The sequence below is a fragment of the Anguilla rostrata genome, chromosome 1 (assembly GCF_018555375.3).
Source record: "Anguilla rostrata isolate EN2019 chromosome 1, ASM1855537v3, whole genome shotgun sequence".
NCBI classification, from domain to species: Eukaryota; Metazoa; Chordata; class Actinopteri; order Anguilliformes; family Anguillidae; genus Anguilla; species Anguilla rostrata.
Window position 1 is genome coordinate 26493142 of NC_057933.1, and position 22245 is coordinate 26515386.

The 22245-nt window shown below is 43.2% G+C and overlaps 2 protein-coding genes across 2 annotated transcripts; one reads left to right on the forward strand and one right to left on the reverse strand.

The window, feature by feature from the left end:
* The first annotated feature begins 873 nt into the window (after nucleotides 1–873).
* Nucleotides 874–5855, forward strand: LOC135253262 (left-right determination factor 2-like). Its single transcript, XM_064332330.1, has 4 exons — nucleotides 874–4119; nucleotides 4476–4719; nucleotides 4842–5081; nucleotides 5200–5855. Exons 1-4 carry the CDS (start codon nucleotides 3855–3857, stop codon nucleotides 5522–5524), a joined length of 1074 nt encoding a protein of 357 aa, XP_064188400.1. The 5' UTR covers nucleotides 874–3854; the 3' UTR covers nucleotides 5525–5855.
* A 1877-nt stretch (nucleotides 5856–7732) lies between these two features.
* Nucleotides 7733–22010, reverse strand: LOC135253268 (serine/threonine-protein phosphatase PP1-beta catalytic subunit-like). Its single transcript, XM_064332342.1, has 8 exons — nucleotides 21872–22010; nucleotides 15741–15872; nucleotides 12047–12277; nucleotides 11421–11525; nucleotides 11028–11099; nucleotides 10239–10390; nucleotides 9335–9469; nucleotides 7733–8924 (listed from the first exon to the last, which is right to left on the reverse strand). Exons 1-8 carry the CDS (start codon nucleotides 21921–21923, stop codon nucleotides 8820–8822), a joined length of 984 nt encoding a protein of 327 aa, XP_064188412.1. The 5' UTR covers nucleotides 21924–22010; the 3' UTR covers nucleotides 7733–8819.
* Between the last annotated feature and the right edge of the window lie 235 nt (nucleotides 22011–22245).

The window sequence follows — 22245 nt, forward strand, 5'->3', positions numbered from 1 at the left end:
TAGAGGTTTGTGATTGACACTGACAGACAGACAGACAAATGTGAATGTCTATATGTGTGTGTCATTCTCCAAACACCACAACAAACAAATGTGTGCAACCGTTCATGCTTTCAACTTTGTTATGTTTGTCATAAGACATCTGTGCCCTCTTTGCCACATGTTTTTGGCAGTTAGCTAATCCCAATTTGACTGGTTTTTATTAAACAATTATTTTCTAGTTCTGTAATTGCTTGGCACAACTGGTGCTCGTATTAACCTGTGTGAATTAATTAATACACTTAATTTTACGGATAAGTCCGGATACCAGTCTGCTTTCCTCTTGCTCTGATAATGCTACATTGGTAGTGCATTACCTACCAACAACATGTCTGAGATTCTTCACTGTCAGCCATTCTGTGTTCCTCAGGGAATGTCAGTAGGGACAGATTTTGTAATGCTAATCTTGTGGTAGTCATTAACACCTTTTTTGTAGATTGAGGGATCTCGCCCCTGGTCTTTGATTAAAAAAGTACAGGGAGGGATTGGCACCTGAGGGATGGGTCTGTTTGTTTTCACCCAGGGAGCTCACTCCTTAATTGGGGATGGGGAAGATGCAGAGACTGGTGAATCTCACACATAGGCTCAACCCTTTCAGTTCAGTGAAAATTGCATATTGTTGACATAAACAGCTTTTGACTAATCAAAGAGCCGTGGGTCCTTTAGTAGACCATATAAAAGGCAAGATCATTAGAACTACCGTAGTTTGACTGTAGCATTGAAAACATTTGATAATATGATGAAAGAATTGGATCATGAAAGAGACACTCAGTCTTTGAATATTAAATGATTGGAATTCTAATCTAAAGAAACAGAAACTGTTTTAAATGTAACAACCACTTGATTAATTATACTGAATACACTTTGCTGTTAACTGCAGCAATCAGTCTGCTCTTATACAAAGTTTTAATTGATATCAGAATATTAATTCAGTGGAAACTTTCAGAATTAGCTTTTTAAAGAAAGTGAAGAAAGGATCACAAACAAATATTGCTGAAGTAACAACAGACTTTGGACTAACAGGAGATACAGCAACATTCATACTAAACTGAAGTTAAACTTAGTTTAATAAAATTGTTCCAGATTGCTTATTTAGAAACATCAGAGTTACAGTGAGAAAATACTCCTGTCTACTCTACAACAAAGGTTAAGAAATTAAATTAAAGAATTAGTGCAGAACAACTGTACCAGTAAATACTGTTGGTGACATCAGTATTTCCGTACGGTGAAAAATAGATTTTAGAAAATTAATTGCAATTACTTTATAAAAGTGTATCATATGCATATCTTAATTTACATCGATTCAGCGAAAATAAAATGAATGCATATTTACGTCAAATATGCAGCCATCTGATGCTAGCAACCTAGACAAGAGGATTTAATGCATAATAGGCTACTAGTGAACAGGTCAATACACAAGTAAACGTGCTCATTCGTAGGTCAAGTCAGTGATGCACACTGGGAAGTGCAATATATTCCAAATCTCCAACAGGTTCTGCCCACCTTTTTGAGGGCTCCAGTTAGACTGGATTAAAACCCAAACCTAAATTTAAATTGCAGGATAAAATATTATTATATTATTAATTTATCATAATAATATGCTATTATCAATCTATTAGTCTAATCTATTTTATTATTAATGAAGATTTACCTATGTTTCTCCTGAAAACACACACACACGCACACATTACATATGCATAGGCATATTACATATGCTTCAAGCAGTGTAAATCTGAACAAGTTATGAACTGCTATCGAATAAATGAGAAAAAATTACTGCTAATAACAATGATTCATACATTTCATGACTTTCAAACACATCTACGAAATAGTCCCTGTATTGCAGGAAATAATGGTGGTATCATTGTTGGAGGTACTGCAAGCCACGCAAACTGCTCACCAACAGACCCGTCAAATCTATCCAGACAAATTAAAAAGATACAGGTGAAAAACAGAAGAGGATTTTACCCTGAATTCAATTTCCACGTTAGAGAGTTGCGAATGGTTTATGGCATTTCAAAATACGTGTATGTTAATTAGCAGTATGATACAGCTAAAATAAAGTGCTTTAAGTATATTTAGTTACTCAATATATCAAGTGCTATGTGAAAAGCGTCCGTCTATTTTGGGTTCCAGACTGGAAACCATTGTTTATCTGATTTGAATTCACGTCTGGCATGATTTCCAAGTATAATCCGTGACTTCTCATCTCCTTGCAAGCAAGTAGAATTCAGAAATAGGTTTATTTGTATTCTCTCTCCGCCGTGCCCTGAGGGGATATAGGTCTACATATTTTTTAATGCAGTCGTTTGTTTCTTTTTGTGTTTATTCTTGGTTGGTTGTTTATATTTTTTTATCAATGTCCAAATTCTATATTTTGTTCTTTGACAGCGGTTAAAAAGTTTTTAAAAGCCGTATCTCTCGCCGTACATTTTCTTTTATATTCACAAATCTTTAAGCTGAGGTAAACAAATTGGGCTGTGTGTTTACTGCGTATGACATTATTAGAACTGCACAAGTACTTTGCACAAAACTGTATTCCAAGTGAAAACTGTTGATGACTACTATTTTCCTTAGTCTCTTTGCGATTTTATTGGTTCGCTAGGGATTTAGTAATAATATGCATAAACATTGTAAAACAGAATCATTCTTGGGACACAGCTCAGCAAATACAAGGAATAATACGATTAGCATGCGTTAGACAGTAGACCTATATTTGGCTAGACGTCTGATTTGTGTCGGCCTGTCATCGGCTCTTCCTGTCCACGCTGTCTGACATCTCAGGAAAATTTGCCCTCCCAATACACAAAGTCACAGATTAGCCAACCCGAAGCCACTGGCTTCTCTAGTGTTTAAGTGACAAAAAAGGCAAGGCTACTTCGGCAAGAAAAAAAAACAGATAATCACCCCCTTGTGAAAAATACCCCTTCCAATCCACATCCCCAGTGCGCGCTTCAGTTGATTGTGTTTGTGTAATAATGTAGTTCTCGAAGCGCAGTGTGTTTAAAGTTTTGCATAAAGTTCATTATTTTCATATCAGATGGAAAAATCTCATGTCCCTTTCCATCTAAACTGACCTATTACAGTTTCAGTAACAGCAGACATGTTGGTTATGAAAGGCTATACATTAACCTACCACTGTTGAACATATCGTGTCTTGGAAAGCCTAAAATGCACTTGAAATTAATTTGATAAAATCGTAAGAACTGTAATTCAACATTTGCTAATGTTGCCTATAGACATGAAATGACGAATAATTTCTCTATAAACAGCGCAGCAATTGTGAAGCTTATAATAGTACTTATATTAGGTAGACCTGCAAAGGGTTCTTTTTCACTGTTAGAACAGCACGCTTTAGATATGCAAATGTTTTAATACAAGCCATCCTTTGATGACGATTATAGGAAGGTTAATTGCTTTTAAAACCTCATTGTAGTTTGTTGACTTAAGTCCACACGTTTTCAAAATAAAGTGTATTTTATTCATTTTTCTGAACCACAAGTATATGTTTTCCATGAAATAATAACGTTCTTGTCTTCAGGAAGGGGGCTGAGCTTCCAAGGGTGACACTCTTGACATTAGTCCCTAATTGGAATGTGACTTTGAAGTCCAGCCCTTTCGTCTGAAGTGCGACGCCACCCCTTTCTGCAAGTGAGAACGGCTTTCTTTGGGTGTCAGGGGTTGACTGTATAGCCTATATAAAGACAACCTGGGATCAAGATCATACCATTACGCTGAGAGCAACGGACATCATTCCCACCTGGCAAACATTGTTTTCCTCTGCAACTGGCAGTGTAAGATTTGTTCGGTCTTCAGGGATGGGTGTTTTCGCGATTTGGGCGCTGTGCGCCGTCCTTTTCTCCACTGCGCGATGCTTCAGTCATGAGGATATGAAAGAAGCCCTACTACAGAAACTGGACCTAAATGAGCTTCCCAAAATTCACAAGAGGGACTTGGAGAACCTTGTCATCCCGGCGCACATCAAGAATAAATACCTCTCCATGCTGAGGCTGCACAACAAGCGGCGGCGCAGGTCTCTGCCCAGTTTGGCCGGCATTCTGAGGGGGATCCCTGGAAATGCAGGTATGGTGCGTTTTTTTGACCAACGGTAGATGTAGGCTTACATATCTAATGCATTTCATATTTGCTACGTTTTCACATACGTGCATAGGTATATATTTAAATGTATGCAATTATTATTATTATTAGTATTAGTAGTAGTATTAGTAGTAATCGATAGCCTAATAGGTCAGCTACCGTCATATAAAACATGACACCATGCATAACCTTTAAATTATTTAAATTTTAAATAATTTACTACATGACTTGTATGTCAAAATAAATGTAACAAGCTAAAGAAAGTGGCCCGCACAATTACTTGTTGGATTAGGATTAGTTGGCATGCTGCATTATACCTGACCTGAGTATTTTAATTTCAGACATATCCGGGGAGGTCATGTACTCTGACACGACAAGGCAGCGACTGGTCTTTGACATGGAGGCTAGGATTCCAGACAACAGTGAGGTCACCATGGCAGAGCTAAAACTCTTCAAGAAGGCTCCAAGAAAACTACCCGTACCCGAGAAGAGGAAACACCGACCTGCCAACAATGCCCGAGTCAGTATTTATTGGGTGGAGGTCTTGGAAAACGGTTCCAACCGGACATCTCTTGTGGACTCAAGGTAAATACAAATCTCTACAAAAGCGTTGTATATCTTAGACGCACTGGCTTGACTCAATGAAAAAAACGTTTATTGACTGCCAAATGAAATGGGCTAATATGAATGCTTATCTTTGTTGACAGGTTAGTGCCCATTATTGAGACCGGTTGGAAGAGCTTTGACGTGTCACAGGCGATTCACTACTGGTCCAAAACCCAGCGCAAGACCCCATTGTATCTGGAGGTTTGGATCGAAGGCGAGAGACCGGGAAGTTACGCGGCCGAGATGGCCAAGTGCGTACACTTTGCAACTCAAGACCCCGCGGACAAGACCCTGGGGAAACCAGAACTCGTGTTGTACACACTAAACCTCGAAGAATATGGGTAAGTGTTTTATGCCACAAATGAAAAGTTGGCTATTGTACATTATAAAATGTCCTTGGTGTAAATTATATCTGAGGAATGGTTCTAACTCTTAATTTTTTTTTTTTTTACCATTCAGTTCCCGGGGCGACTGTGAACCGAATAAAGCCAACGACGTGTGCTGCAGAGAAGAGTACTTCATTAACTTCCGAGAGCTCACCTGGACCCAGTACTGGATCATTGAGCCAGCGGGTTATCAGGCATTCCGGTGCGCGGGGGGCTGCAAGCAACCAAAGCGTAACTACAGCTATGGGGAGCGGACCTGCGCGGTGGTGGAGAGCGCGCCTCTGCCAATGATGTACCTGGTGAAAAGAGGAGACTACACTGAGATTGAAGTGGCCGAATTCCCCAACATGATTGTTGAGAAATGCGGATGCACAATGGACAATATATCGATTGTATGACATGCATGATCTGTGGCTTTGGAACACAAACGCATGCAGAACGAAAGTACTTTTAAACTTGTCACGACTGTGACACTGCCACAAAGCGGGACGAGTTTGCATCGCGTGCCAATACCACCTCCTGTACATAGCGCACGTTGCAAAGAAGCACTTATTTGTAAATAGCCTACAGTAATTTATATTTGTAGCCTCTATTTTTTGCATTCATGCCCGAGTTCACAGGCAACGCCAGAATGAAATGTAAATGCTTGTATTTAGAGTGTATTTTGGTTTGTATATGAATAGCATATTTTCTAATGTTGACGTTTGCGAATAAATTAATTTACCATTATGTCTTAACGTCTGCCTTCATACCTTTTTTCTGAGCGGGGATTAGTTCAGTGGTCAGCATTCAGACTTCCACATAATCCACTTTTGTATAGTTTCTTGTCATTAAACGTGTCGATGTGAGACTAATTCCCTGTCATTAACGCTAACTACTACAAAGTTTTTCACAATAATCTTCGTTTATTATGGTAAATTGATGCCGTCTGACAAGGGTCGCATGGCTCGACTAATTGGCGGCTTAACGACAGAGCCAGACAATGAATCCACAACGGTGTAAAGGGAAATAGTTTAAATTTGTCTGAACTTCCACGTTTGCAGCGATGTGAAAGGACCAATACACAACCTTTAAAGCTGAATGCAAATTCACACACTTCACGGCTTTCACTCATTTTACCATCTTAGCAAAGCGTTTGGCTGTCTTATAACGTTTAAACCCTTACTTAAATCCCATTTCATTTTTTCATAAGATCGTCTCAAAAGCAATCGTTTGCCAATTTTAACTGGCTACAGTTTGTAGGGCATTTTAGGTACGAGCGTTCAATTAATTTGGACAATCTTAACATATTTTGTGGTATGCATAGACAGCTGATGTATAGTTTTATCCTGGTGTCGTTAAAGGTATGCTATATGTAGAGTCCTAATTAAAAGAGTAACAACAGGTAAAATTCTAATTTGCTTGACAAAAAGGACACAACGTATAGTGTGCTATTGAAAAAGCAATGTCACCCCCCTACGTTTGTGTAAGAAGTTCCGTCAGCTGAAGACCACGTTTTTCTGTGGCAAGCTCTGTGGCGCATGTCAGGAGTCCTGTGATCACATATAATCTCCCCCTAGTGGTGCCAGCTGTCTCTTCAAGTACTGTGCAGACAGTATGGTGCAAAGTAGTAAATGGCTAACAGATGAGGGAATGGGAGGAATGCAAGTGGTTCGACAGCAGTCCTGTAATTTGAAAGGCACAATTGGTTATACTGAATTGGGGAGAAAGGTTCGGTGTCATTTCCACTACTACTGCAACAGTGATGCATCCCTGTACCCCAGGTTCCACCCTCCCTCTGTATTACAGAGGGATTGTGGAATCAATAGAACTCCACAACACAACCAAATAAACACAAAGAGGCCTGGTTTACCTTGCAGTTTGTTACATTTATTGAATTCGAAGAGTTTTGAAACGGTACCTTGTACAAATCGTGAAAACTGCGTTTTGTAACTTTTGTGTCCCAGAATGAGAAAATAAATTAACAAAAAGTTAACAAAGCTTAAATATAAACTTCAAAACATACAAAATATGAAAGACAAACTAAAACGAGGCATCATATTCTGAAAAATCGAAGAGGAGTCTACCCTCTGGGCAACAGATCCACGGTAGCAAGGAATGCCAGTACTTTCAAATCAGCACCCACACTCCTTGGATATCCTTAAATCACAACTGGGGATAGAATGAAGGGCACAGAACAAAACATTTTTGCTGTGTGACTGAAAGTAGCTTGAAAACTTGACAATCCGTCTCCACTGCCAAGCAAAACACTGCACCACCCTTTCAGCAAAGCCTTCTGCTATTTAACTTGTCAAGTCGTACCGTTCCTTAGGGTGTCTATGCGCAAAAAAAAAAATAAAAAAAAGAATCAAGCTTCCTTGTGGGGTAACTGTCCCCAGTCCTTCATCTAAACCCCAATTCTAAAAATGATAAGGGGGGGGGGGGATGTTTAAAAAAAGAAAAGAAAACAATATTCCCAACCCTGCTTTCCTAATACATTCAACGGCAGTCGAAGCCGCAAACCTTGTGTACCCTGGTCTGTGGAAGTACGGGACGGCAGTCCGTGACGGTAAAGATCAAATGTTCTTGTCAGTTTATCACATGGGAGCAGATTTTTTTTTTTCAAAAAAAGTGTGGCATGGACCGGGGTGGGCGTACCGAAATGGCGTTTGCCAGAGCGGCGGGCCTTGCTTCTCCTTGCCGAGGCCCCGGCGAGAGGCTCCGCCCTCCTTTAGCAGCGGTAGCGGGTTGGTCGGCGTGCGCGCGGTCGGCAGCACGCCGAGCGGGACCGCTCAGCGCGGGGTCCGCAGGGCGCGAGACGCGTGGGCTGGGTAAGGAGCTCAGTGAAAGGCACTGGAAGAGTGTGCACTAATTTGACCTCTTGTTTATCATAAATGCATCCTGTGTTCCTGGGGCCGTGTACTGGGAGTTCCTCCAGAACAATTCAAGCTTCCTTTCGTCACTTGATCTACGCACCTCCACTCTTAGCTTTAGTGTGGCTGCGTGGTCCTCACTGTGCATGTATATGTGAATGTGTGTACGGGTCCACGCGAGTGTATGTGTGTGTGTGTGTGTTTGTGAGCACACTTCATTTCAGTGTACTTAATGCACTTAACTCTCCCTTCAATCAAACAAGTTTGTGCCCAACGTCTTGCATCTAAGCCACAATCGTGGTCAGATTAACAGAAGTGCATTTTAGTCCATAACGTAGATCGAACAAAGACGTTCTGACAGTGCAGGCAAGCTCAATGCTGGGAGGAACTCGCAGTCCACAGACCACCAGGGAAGCAGCTTGAAATCACACCAATACAGTTTCGCACATTTACGCAGACCAAAGCAAAATCTTTTTTTTTTTTTTTCTTTACAAGTCAGGCAACCGCAATCGTATTTGATACACGTTGCCCTTCTCGAACGGTTTTGTTTTATATTGCTTCTCCGTGTAGCGGGAGCTGAAAAACACCTCACGGCATCAGAAGACACAAGAATATTTATATTTCAAAAATACAGACAAAAAAAAAAAAGCAAAAACGAAAGAGAGATATTGATTGGTCACAGCAAAATGTATATACACGTATACCAGAAAGAGAACGGTCAGTGTGGAAGAGGGAGCCCCGGGTTGCTCCCAAGAGGCGGAGGACAGAGGGGGGGAAGGGGGGGTTACTGGGGTGCAGTGAGGGGGATTCGGGTGAGGGCCAGCGGGGCAGTGCTGGCCGCTCACCTCTTTTTGGGGGCTTGGGCGGTGCGAGGCGGGGTGACGGGGCGCCCCGAATTCACTCCCCCGTACTGGTACTTGGCCTTCTTTTCCGACGGCTTCAGGATCTGCAGCAGGAGAAAGGGGCGGGTGGAGCGTTCGTGAGCGCGCGTGCATAAACGCGCGCCATTTTATTGAACATCGCCGTGGCATTGGGAACGGCCGTGTGTGTGTGTGTGTGTGTGTGAAAGAATGGGACGAACTGTGAGCGTTTGTTTTGCTTTCTGACAAAAAAACTTTAAAATAACATTAATAACAAATGTAAAAATGTACTGTAACAAAAGTCTATCAATGAACTATAATGTAACATACATCACTTTACAAAAGAAAACGTTGCATTGTCATTAATTATAGTAGTCTTATAACCGATTCTATTATGCTTATAACAGAAATAAGGGCTCAGTAATATGTGCCTATATCTGCTGTAACACAAGCATACACTATAACTCCTCAAAAATAAGGGACCAGTGTGACTAACCTGGAAGGAGCACATTAGGGACTCGTCCACGCTCATCATGCCCCCGGCGTTGTCAAACTCCCCGCAGTAGTTAGGGGCCGAGAACAGAGTCACCAGCTGGCGTTTGGCAAAGAACTCGTACCCGTCCTCCACAACCTGCCAACAGACACGAGGTCACAATGCAACCGGAGAATACGTACCCCTTACCCATTCTCCACAAAGCGTGCTTACGACACACAACGCGACCTCGCCACGCATAACATCGAAGACTTTACCGCCGTCCTTCGCAACCTGAAGTCAGAACGGGCGAGAGAACCCCCCCCCCGCGTGCACTACGAACACACGCGCTAGCCTTTAATGGCCTGATGATGGCGCATGACAACATGCCTCATTTACTCCACACGACAAAGCTAAACACAGCAGATCCAATATTTACACTAAAAACCTGCATTTAGGCAGCATTACCCCTAGCAAGTTAGGCAGCATTACCCCTAGTAAGTTAGACACCACAATTGTGCCTAAACAACACTACACAACTAGATGTACTTGATATACACCCTACCAGTACAAATCACATCCTGCTTGGAACAAATCTACTGTCAGCAGGTGAACAGTGATATACAGCACTGCAGTTCAGAAGTCTGAGCCAGAATCTCGGTGTGTTAATACGTGACATCACATGCTTCACAGGAGAGCATATTCCTATTTCTGTCCCGAATCGATAAAAGACTGCAGCAACAAAGAGGCGATATAAAATAAAGAATAAGGGAAAAAATCTTTAAAGGAAAAATAAAAGAATGTTTGGCGATGAGAACAGCCAATTCAGCCCACCTAGGCTTGCGGTTTTGATTGAGATGTTCTCAAGAGAACTGTCACATCAGGAGAAAGAGAGAGGGAAAGACTGCTTTCGGTCCCGGTCCGGTACCTGATGTGCTCTGCAGATGAGGTCCAGGTCATGGCGGTTTAGGAACTTGCTGACCACGTCGGCCCCGAAGGTGAAGGACACGCCCCGGTCGTTCTCCCCCCAGCCCTGCACGTCCTTATCTGGGTCTGACCACAGCAGGTCACACAGCAGACCTGGGGGAGGGAGAGGGGTGGAGAGACAGAGAACCAGAGAGAGAAACACAAAGAGATAGACAGACATACAGACAGAGACAGTCAGAGAGAGACAAAGACAGAGAGACAGACAGAGAGAGAGAGGGGGGGATTGAGAGACAGTGGATGGTCATTAAGTCACAGTTTCTCTTGCTGTTCCACACTCCAGGACACTGACTCACCCCATAAGCGAGTGTCAGCAATTAAAACTGCAATTTTAAAAATTCGAAGCCAGTTCTAAAAGGACCGTGACTGGCAGGACAGACAGCCGAGTGAAGAGCAGTCATCCTCTCGGTAATTAGAGCGTCTGTGAGCACTCCATTCCATTCAGCTCAAGGTTAGCACCAGATGCTGAACCAGGCAGGCATAGCTCACGGCTTGCAGGCAAGGGCAAATCTTTACCCGCTGTGAGTGCGTATTCTCTAACACACGGGGAATATATGAGGCTAACCCTATGTAAAAAAACAGGAACACAAACACAGAGGCATACAAACAACCAAGAAATCGACTGATACACACACACGCATAGCTCTGAATGATACACAGGATTGAACATGCATGCACACACACACACACACACACACACGCATTCTGTCACTCAGACACGCAGTACACACACCTGTATCAGGGACATCAGTTGGCCTCATGATTCTGCGGATTTGTTCCATGGACTGCAGATCAGGAGAGAGACCTGGAGAAGGAGAGGGAGGTACAGACGGCAACAGAGAGAAAACAAGAGAGTGAGAGAGAGAAGAGAAGAAGGAAAGGTGACCAGAAGGCAGAGGAACAAGAGAGGGAGATGATAAAGAGCATATGACAGGAGTGAGCATCTGGAACTTTGTATTTGATCTTCCTTCATAAAATGGAAAAAGTACAAAAGATATGTTTAACCCCCGGAAACTTAGCCTTTCTGCACTTCTGTTCATTCACTCAAACTGCACGTCACATGACTGAAACTGCCCTTCTACACCTTCCAGCCCCCACTCGCTCGCTGAACTGCAGGTGAACACACCTCCGTGGCAGCAGAAGATCTTCTCGTCGATGATGGCGGCGATGGGCAGGCAGTTGAAGCAGTCGGTGAAGGTTTTCCACAGTTTGATGTTGAACCTGCGCTTACCTGCGGAAAACACAGGAAAATTATCAACAAACAGGAAGCGGGGCCTAGGACATTCTTGAACTTTAGTACAAGTCGCATTTAAACATTTATTTGCGGCACAAAAAAAAAAAAAAGACAGTCTAGACTCCCTCAACCTTCCCTTCCCTTTTGTATAGCAATAGCACAGTCTTAGCATTTCGATTAACACGGTCAGGCTAGGCTAGATATTTCATTATGCTAACAATACAACGGGTTCTAGCTACACTTTCAGTCTCACAAGTGTTATTTAGCCTTTTTTTTGTGGCACTGCCGTTTACTTAATTGCTCTTATATACTTTTTTTTGCAAGTCATGCCGGTTAACAGCGTCTGCTCTAAATGGATGTAATGCGAATGCCCCCCGGCCACCTCTCCAGCGTTCTCTCTCACGCACGCAAAGCTGCAGACGCGGTTGGTTTTTTGCTGGTGCCAGTTTGTCTCTGCTACGCGTCGCGGAAGCGTGCGCAAGAACGCGTGTGCGGTACGCGACGCGTGCGTCCCTCACACTCGTCGTAGAAGCCGTATATCCGGTTGATGGAGGCGCACTCGTGGTTGCCGCGCAGCAGGAAGAAGTTCTCGGGGTACTTGATCTTGTAGGCCAGCAGCAGGCAGATGGTCTCCAGGCTCTGCTTGCCTCGGTCCACGTAGTCGCCCAGGAACAGGTAGTTGGCTTCGGGGGGGAAGCCGCCGTACTCGAAGAGCCGCAGCAGGTCCGTGTACTGCCCGTGGATGTCGCCTGTGGGGAGACAGAACCGGGGATGAGGCTGTGGTGGTGGTGGTGGTGGGGGCCTACAGACAGTGACAGACGGACCGACACCCTCCTTTGGGATGTTTCGAGAGCCCGTCATCACCTTCTCACCATTGGCGGCCATTTTCTTTTTCCCTCGCCGGTTTATTTTCGGACCGGAGGAAAGGAAAGGAAAGGATGGGCAGGGCGGGGTCCGGAGGACAGGAGAAACAGAGCAGGAAAGCAAGAATAGATAGATTGAAGGGGACAGAGAGACAGACAAAGGGTGGGGTATGCGGAGGTGGAAGGGGGGCAGGGAAATGAGGTCAGGTGGGGTTTGTTTTTCATTTATCTCCAGGTCTGTCATGCAGCAGGGCCACAGGGCCACCCAGATGAATATTAAGCGTGTGGCGGAGGGACTCGGACATCTCAAGGACACGAAGCGGGCCAGAGAGTGAGATACTGCTGCCGCTATATTGGCTGTGTCACTCAGGGGAGGCGGCTACCGTAAATCCAGGCTAATGATGTCTGTCATTACCCAAATCATTAACTATGCAAACTAATTTAGGCTAACTTAGTGTTAGCCAAAGTCAACCAAACCAGTTAGCCACACTGGAATTCCTATTCGTTCTGGCAGCTTCAAATAAAATGTCACCAGCACCCAAATACAGTTAGACAATAATAATTTCTGGACATGGGTCTAACCAGCTGTGGACCAACCAGGTCTTTGGGTCAACCAGCTACGGGCCAATCAAGCCAGGGGCTCACCAGCTCTGGACCAATCCAGTCAGGCGCTTGTGTATACAGACTGAGACACCAGAGTACCAAAGGCCAGCACAGTCATGCCCTGAACATCTCAAACCGAGGGCTGCAGGACGCTTGGGGAACCCACACGAGCCAGCCCAGTTTCCATTAATATCCTCCTGCTCTAGTTGCTGAACTACTTTGAAACAACCTCCTTTCAGGAGGAGGTAGAGAGTGAGTGAGTCAGAGACAGAAAGACAAAGAGGGAGAGAGACAGAGCTCTTAAAAACTGACCATTTCTGAGTAAAAGTATACATATTGATTTTTTTTTAAAACACAGGAAAAATAAAGAAAGGAGAGAGCACATAACTAAAAATCTGAGTGCTTTTATTAACCTTAAACAATTCTAATGGGTTTTCCCATTTCAAACAACTGCACAACACAGGTAGCTATCCAACATTAGGAAGCTACGTACGTATTTAAAGAGGCAGCTGAGCAGGTAAAGCACTCCACAGGGTCAAAGACAGAGCCCTCATACTAAAACTCAGGTGCTCATGTGCTCATGCAAACACCCCAAGCACACACAGGGTAAAGGGTGCGATGGGGTCTGTATGTGGAGGGACAGACTGACGGCAGCAGGAAGCAGAGTACAGGGGATTAAAGGTCCCTCAGTGAGCAGGAGCGCCAGATTAATGTCAGTCAGTGGGACTCTGTAGTAGGGATGTTGCGATTAAGCAGTTTCACTATTAACTGCACTCAAAAATGTCATGGTTTCCAAACCGTAAGCATTTAGGAGGCTACGCTATCTAGCTACAGTATTAAGCAATCTGTTCAACGTTGCCCAGTCAAAACTCCTCCTCCTGCGACTCATGAGTGAGTCACGTTGTATCTATGTGCAGTGTGCCTGGCTGACTTGTGGCTTTTTGTGTGCGAGTTCCAAAGACAAGGCTGTGGCAAAAGTTAGCATACAAAGACGAAATGGCAGAGCATTCTGGATGCCAAAAAAATGACCAGGAGGTTGTTGAAGATGATAGCCACATATACAATTTGCAAAAAATGCTGACGAAAAGTGGCTGCCAACGGGTCCGACACGACTTAACATGCTTCAGCATCTTCTCTGATCACCATCCCTGCCTGCATGCCCATGCATGGCAAAATTTTTTTTTTTTTATTCAACTTGCTAATGCAAACAAAGTTCAGGGCTGGCCCAAAACTGTTACTCACCCGACATTTCCCCACCTTAAGTGTATGTTTTCAGTATAAAGTAGGCTTACAAGTTTTATGTGCGGGACCAAAAGAATGATGTGGAAAGATACAATAAAACCTTTAATTATAAAATGTGTTTTTTCCCTTCTATAGTTTTGCATAATAAAGCACCCTGTAATAACTGTAAAACCGTGAAACTGGGAGTATGCCTTCTGCCTTGATTATTGCCGATTCAACCAGCTTACGCGACACCTCTTCCAGTTCATCCCAGCCTTTTCTCAGCTCTTCCCACAGATGATCTGTTCATCTGTCACTTTATGTCTGGCCTCTTCCCTCTTCAACAGTTCCCTCAAATGTGCCATTGTGTTCAGGTTGGGTGACTGTGTGAATGCTATCCTAATAAACTCATCCCGTTGTCAAATTTAATTGGAGTACCATAATTCCATTATTCCTTGATAAATAATGGAAACAATCAGGGCCTGGCCATGTCCTCAGACTTTTGGTCCCCAATGTACATGCGCCAGGGAGAAATAAAGTAACGGGAAACAACAGGGGGCGGACATCGGCGTTGCTCCGGGGAACTGTTCCATCTCCTAGCAACAGTCTCCCGCAGATACAGTAACCTGAGAGCGTCTGTGTGTCTCGGTGAGGCACGGTTAACGCTTCTCTGTGCTATTCATGTCCTGTCAGAAGCACCCTGTTGTTTGGGGTCTGTGTGTGGTAATGCAGCATTTACTGGCACGCTTATCTGCAGAAAGCAAAGACGAAAACAGAACTCTGCTCAGAAGAGGGCAAGAGAGAACATGGGCTCTGACGTCATTTCCTGAGAGACACAATGCTGGCTGAACGTGCATGGGTGAAACACAGTCACTAGCCACTTAATTGAGCCGGGACAAAAAGAGTTGAGTCGAGGCAAAGCAATCTTACTTTGACAGAAGTAGAGATAATTTGCGAGTTTGAGATGAACTCCAACTTTGCTGGCGCAGAGACTATTTACAACGTCGAGAGGAACCCCTAGTGTGCTGGAACAGAGACCGTTTTCAAGGTTGAGATGAGCCGTTGTTAGAGTCAGAGACTGAGGTGGCCCTCTCCCCCAGTGTGAACAGATGTCTGCCCTTGCTGCGGTGTCACAGGCAGCTGTAGGACAAGCAGGGCAACAGACCAGCTCTGCGTGAGGCAGATTTGTTCCTCAGAGCCAAGCGGGTAGAACTTTCTATTCCAGACCATGTCGGTCTGAAGTGCTCGGCTGCTGCAAGCAACCGCACACGAACGGACGTGAACCTGGTGTACTGCTAACTGGCATGTGCAGAACAACGTGTGTGTGTGAGAGAGTGAGTGAGTGAGTGATTGTGTGTGAGTGAAAGAGAGAGACAGACACACACACAGGAGTGACAGAGGGGGGGAACAGAGACAGACAGGGGAGGCAGAGAGAGAGAGAAGGGGGGAACAGAGAGACAGACAGGAGGCAGAGAGAGAGAGAAAGAGAGAGAGGGACAGACAGGAGGCAGGGGGCTCTACTGACCGCAGATCTTGAGCGGAGCCTCCAGCTCCAGCAGGATGGGCTGGCTGAGGAAGATCTCGCGGGACTTGATGCACAGCCCCCGCACCTCCGCCTCCGACATCTGCACGATCTTCCCAGGACGACATCCCCGCACTGAGAGAAGAAGGGAGAGGACTCTTCAGCCTCACCATCCCCATCGTCACCACCACCAGCCTTTTTAATAGATACGGCTCCTCATACAGGATCTAAAGTCTCTGAAGGCATCATTAATGTAAAACCTAGCCATTCATGAGTCAGGGAAAAAAAAAAATTACCCAACAAAATGAGCATTCAAGCACTTCACGAGAGCTCAGTTAGGATGTGCTTGTTTTCAGGAAATTCAGCCCCTTGGTTGTGCTTTTTTGTTTTAAAATTAAAATTCAAAATGCTTTATTGGCATATTTGTATAGAAATATGTACTGCCAGAGCGTGGTAATCAATCAGAATAATAATACAAATAATGAAAGGAAAATATGCAAATATAACAGACATAAAATACATATTAGTATATAACAATAAACAAAATTATAATACTGTAAATAAATTATACTAGCAAGTATAATATTAATAAAAACAGATATTGTATATGTATATATTCACTGGTGGGGGTTAGGGGTCACTTCTGTCCCTCCGTCTGTGGCAGTGTCTGTGTTTCAAATCTGAGGACTTTTGAGTATTTTCAAGGAGTGTGGGAACCCTGGTTAATTCAGCGAACACAGAGTGGCCAGGCTTTCTGCATTGGCAGACACCCACGGAGACTGAAATCCACCCCTCCCCCACACAGCTTCAAGTTCCAGAAAAATCACAGGCTCCCAAATCTTTCCAGTTGCACAAAGTACTTTCTGTGACCAACCCCTTGTTAAATCACTGTCCAGAAACACAGAAAAGTGTGCACTCCCAACACAGTGTTTGATTTTCCTAGTGTGAAAGAGGCAGGCTATTACAAGTAGGCTACTTCACCCGAATGTATTTGGAAACGACCCCAAAGTGAGCTTGTTGTCCTCATTAAAGATACTTTCCAGTCAGGAATGCTTACTCCCACCCATAATTTCGCCCTAGCTTGACACAATAAAATGCAACAGGAGTTGCACAAGCTAATCAAACATCTTTCTCTTGGTTCCACAACAAGCTTATTTCAACTAGCCTAGATAACGGACAAGAACACACCAGACGTGAAATAATTCAGCTTAACATGAAGCAGCTTCTCTAATGTGCTGCTCTCCTCAGTTGTACACCTTTATGCATTTTCACAGTCACTGCAAACTACCGTGTGTTTTAATGGTTAAATTTAAGGCTATTTCAGTTCACTTCTAAATAACAATATAAGCACAACTCAAGTTCTTTCCCAAATAATTAAGCCTAACTACATTAGCTAGCCAAGACTTAGCCTAATTTGAATGAAAATGAAATGTATTTCATAAACAGAATTATTCCTGACCTGCTGTATGTTAGCGAAATAGCAGTGATACTGAAATAAACTTGAGTGAAAAATAGAGAAATACGGGAATACCATTGGACCATAAATCCCTGTGGTGTTGATTTGGGTGCACACCAGGACTACTTGAGGGCGCAGGCTGCAGTAGATTTATGTTCTATTTCTGTACACTGTCCCCTTCTCTCATTATTATGAGGTTACACGCTTTAAAGTCATCGGGGACGTCCAAGTCCTCTCACTACAATATACTTAGATAATTATTTTAAGAAGTGCTTGCCAATGTACACAAAGGACCTATCCATATCTAAAGAAAGCTGCTCTCCAGTGAACTATGAAACGAGTGAAATGAATGAAATATAACCCCACGCCATTACAGAGAATAAAAATGTGAGGTGTGAAGTGAAGTGAGAATTAATACAAGAGAAATTAACATCTTGGAAAACTCATACCCTGTGTAATGCGTGTGTGTGTGTCCATTTTTGTCAGCATCTTGGACAAGCCAATGTGCATAGACTGGTCCAAAAATATAAGATAAATGGTTTATAAAAAGGCATTTTTTTTTTTTAATGAGTCATTTCTCCTGGTCCTCTGCCCTGTGTGACAGCCAGAAAGACTGATCATTTACACTACCCCGTCATTATTCATTACCAGCTGCTTAACTGGGGGCAAACACATCCATTTGTTTTAAAAACCCATCAGTGTGAAAATTATTGGCCTTAAGGTTAACGTTTCAATGGAACCAGGTGTCTCCTTTGGGCAGACTCCCTGGGTCAGATAGAAAAATGACGCATGAGTCTGTCTTTTCTAATACAAAAGTGACCTCGGGCGCGGCACTGGCTACCCTGAGCTCTGGGGCAGCAGGCGTCCATTACATTACATAGCATTAGCCTACATTTCATTTGCATTGCATCCATTTATACATTTATACTGAAGCAATGCAAGTTAAGTACCTTGCTCAAGGGTACAACAGCAGCATCCTACCCAGGAATCGAACCTGCCACCTTTAGGTTACAAGACCAGCTCCGTAGCCATTATACTACACTGGCGTCCAGCGTGTTTTGAAGCCATCTGGAGCGGCTGCGATCGCGGCTCCCTTCGTTCTTTTCTGAAAATGCTGAAGCGTCGCCTCTGGCAACGAGGGGAGGCGACTGACACCCACCATAAAACTCATCGCCAAGTTTTTGTTGAAGACCAAATTACCATTTAAGGGCATTTGCTGACAATACTGGACACCCATGGAAAATACTCTAGAGACAATAGTAGGGATGGTGATATTCAATTATTTCACAAACTGAGCGATCGCTGAAAGTGCTCGAATCCTAGCATGGGGAAGAATCTATATTTCGAATGCAACTTGGCTGGGTGGCACCACTCCTTGTACTGAAAATGAAAGCACGCAAAACAACACTTATCAGTACCCAAGTTTTGCCATCATATAAAGTCTAAATGCTTAGCCAACTGTGTCAATAACACACAATGTGAGATATGATACTAAGAATTTTATTCTCAGCTCACAAATGATGCGTGGCCACAAAGCCAATATACAACAGCTTGGCTGAATATTCAATTCTGATTGGCTTGGACGTGTGCATTATTTTTCCTCATATGCTGGGCTATGAAGTAGGCTAGCACCTGCAAAAGTTCAGTCACCGTTCTAAATTAAACCACATCAGTCTGACTTGAAAAATAAAGCAAGCCCGTAGTTACAATATCATACTTGCAACAGTGTCAGCGTGATGTCCATGACTGACTGTATAGAGAGTAGCTAGTCTAGTTATAGCTTGCTACGTAGTATGTTTATAATTTAGCCTCCGTTTTGAATACAACTGACCAGTTATATTCACAGTTATATACACAGACAGCTAGCTAGCTATCTGTGATAATAAACATGCTGAGAGACCATTTTGCCTTAAAACCAAACTGAATTTTAATATTAAGCAACCTGGTTAGAAAGAAGCATTCCTTGATAAGTGGTAACTTTTCCATTGTAATGAAATTGCATGTTTCACAAACACATATTTTCATTACAATTGGTGGAAGTAGTAAATTCAATTCGGGCAATTTTCCTAAGCACAGGGCATTCAAACTACGTAGCCTAATGCTTAGCCTCTCGAACATTATCCCACTCAAACAACAGCTTAGCAGCAAAAAAAATAACTGCAATCAACAACTGCAATAGAAACATGCACATGCAAAATATATTTGTTTTATTCTGTAAGATGGAAGAAATATCCTATATTTTAATGCATTTCTTCTTTTTTTTTTTTTTTTATCGAGTAGGTACATATCAGACCAGCAATCGGTCAATCCAATACACATGCCCATCCCTAAACAATAATCTCTGTCAGACTGTCTCAAACTTTGGTCAGCTTATTAGCCTGTTGATCCATGCAATGCTTCTTTGAGCACCATTCTTCCACATGAAGGGAAGGTAGATGTGAAGTCCCAGCGTTCCCCATCCCTTTAGAAGTCAATGGGCAGAAACTCACAGGTCTCAAACTCCAACAATAAAACGCACCGAGTCTGAGCTGTGGTAATCTGGGGACACGCAAAGGCCCCCTGCCAATACATTCAGCGCCGCAACCGGGGGGCTGGCATGCCTGTCTGACAGTCACCCCCCTCCCCTGCTTTGCTTTCTTTAATGGGGGCGACAGACAGAAAGCTGATCCAATGCGGTCAGAAACAGATTATCACGCTGCCCACCCCCAACATGGTTTTGTCCCGTGTCCTTTTGTTCCCTCTACTAATCCCCTTTCTTACATCAGGGAGTCCAAAATTGCTTAAACAAGATAAAGGTTTTTTTTTTTTTTTTTTTTTTTTTAAAAGGCCCACCTCATCCCTCCAAGTACAAACCTAATAGTGATTCTGTCCTGCTTAACAATCAAGGGATGAAATTGTTATGCTTTAAGGTCATCGTCAATGCACTCAATACCTCTTACTTGTGCCCAAAAATCCCAACACTATCTAATAAATAAAAACAAGTGCCATATATTACGACACTACCAATATAAAAACGGGGGAGCGAGGCCAAATTTAAATCAGACCAGGATGTTAAATTAACACCAGACACCAGGCAAATGCTGGTAAATTTCATCTGTGGCAGGTGAGTTTGTCTAATCTACCAGCCACTTAGGCAGGTAATCACCCATCACTTGGGGGTCTTGGTCTATTCTAAATATATATATTTGTCTGTTCAAGCACTGAAACTGGCTAGTGAACTTTGGGATGCACCAACCACAGTGTCCAGAGAGCAAAAAAAGTTTGTTTCCTGCCCTGGATCAGACACGGAGCAAGTTTTTGCATTTGGAAAGTTAGGCTTCTAACTGTACGAGAGAATGTGTAATTATAAGAGGCACCAGTTCCAGCTTGAACGGATGACTAAAGAGCACCAAAGCAAATCACATTGCTAAGCTGTTGAGTCAAAAAGCAGCTCACTCCACTGGAATTCAATTATGCTAACAAGAGCAGAGAGGATTGTTTGAAGGCCACTTGCTCACCCAACTCCTTCACACAGTAACTTTTTATATAAATATAATATTTTATTTAATATAAACTCATAATACATGCATAACAACAACATTCATTACAACACTCTTTTTGTTAACGCGAATAGTCCTTTAATAATACCTCTTATCAGACCAGTCTTGTCATCGATATTTATTTTTTGCCAAGGACATATACGTCTCCAAAACTGCTGTGTGTAATCACAGCTAAATATTTTGTGAGGGGCTAAGCTAACGGTTAATTGTAGCAAGCCATGCAAACCGCCCAAGCGACTGACGTTCTAAACGTGGAAAAGGGGTGTGTGCGGCAAGAAATGCTTGCTAGCAGGCAGTATGTCATCTTCCAAACCCTCTCACAAAATATTATTCCCTAGAAAGGTTCGTCACTTAGTTAATTATCTACAAATATTTATGTTCCTCCTTAATATCCTATCTTGCACTTAGATCAGAGGAATGGTTACAAAAGCAGGCTAGTAGCAGCATGTTTAACAGAGCTATCCAGGTTGTTGCATCCCTTTTACTGTAACCATACCGTCAAAGTGTGCCTACCTTACAGTAATCGATCTTGTTGGGTAACGTTCATATTTTCACGAGCTAGACAAGTGCAAGGCACTAATGTATCTAGTAACCTTTAGCTAGCTGGCGAACTGTAACGGTTAAATCGCCGAAGCACCGCAAGCCGAATCAGTGAAAGCACAATCTAAATTCTGTGGTGGAAGCTAGGCAGCTACCTAGTAGTAGTAACTTGCGTAGCTAGTAGGCAAATGTGCGGTCCAAAACATCTGACAATGACATACCGAGCTTAGCAAGTCGCTTGCTATCGAGCTAAATAACAAATATCAAACAAAAAACTCGACTTAAATCTTTACTAAATATATAATACGACCAGACAATTTTAGACACCCTTGCTCTATTTTGGGGTCCAGAGTAGAACTCGTTAAAATCCACCACCCCATGCACTTCTTTTCCTCCGAACGTTAGCAAACTAGCCAGCTAGCTACCCAAAACAAAATCGACATTATCCGTTCAGTGTGCAAGATATAGCCAACTACTGCGTTAACATTAGCCAGCTGAGGCTTTTTATAGAACAGTAAACATCGATCTGAAAATTAAGAATATTCACAAAACACCGTCGACGTCGGTGAAAAGAGAGGCCAAACGAAACAGTCTCTTACCTTCCAAAAGCCGAGAGATGAGGCTATCTACGTTCAGTTCGCCTTCCGCCATCTTCTGCACTGGGAGTCACTTGTGTGGAGAATTATTCGCTCCCTCGATCACCAGCAGAGGGTGATACGCAGAACTGGGCTAGCGTGGGAAATGCAGAACCTTGTTTTATCTACGTTATGTCAATGCACTAGCTAGAGAAAATACCCGGATTGTTTACGATTTAGAGCTCAGAAGTACCAAAACGAAACAAGTTTGGTAGTTAGTTTTGCTGACAAGTTATGCAGTAAGCAAATTCGACGTGCTAGTGATGGTAGTCACCTAGTGTAGCTGCTCTGGTCTAGCCAATACCGGAGCGAATTTAATAGTTACATTGAATCATTTC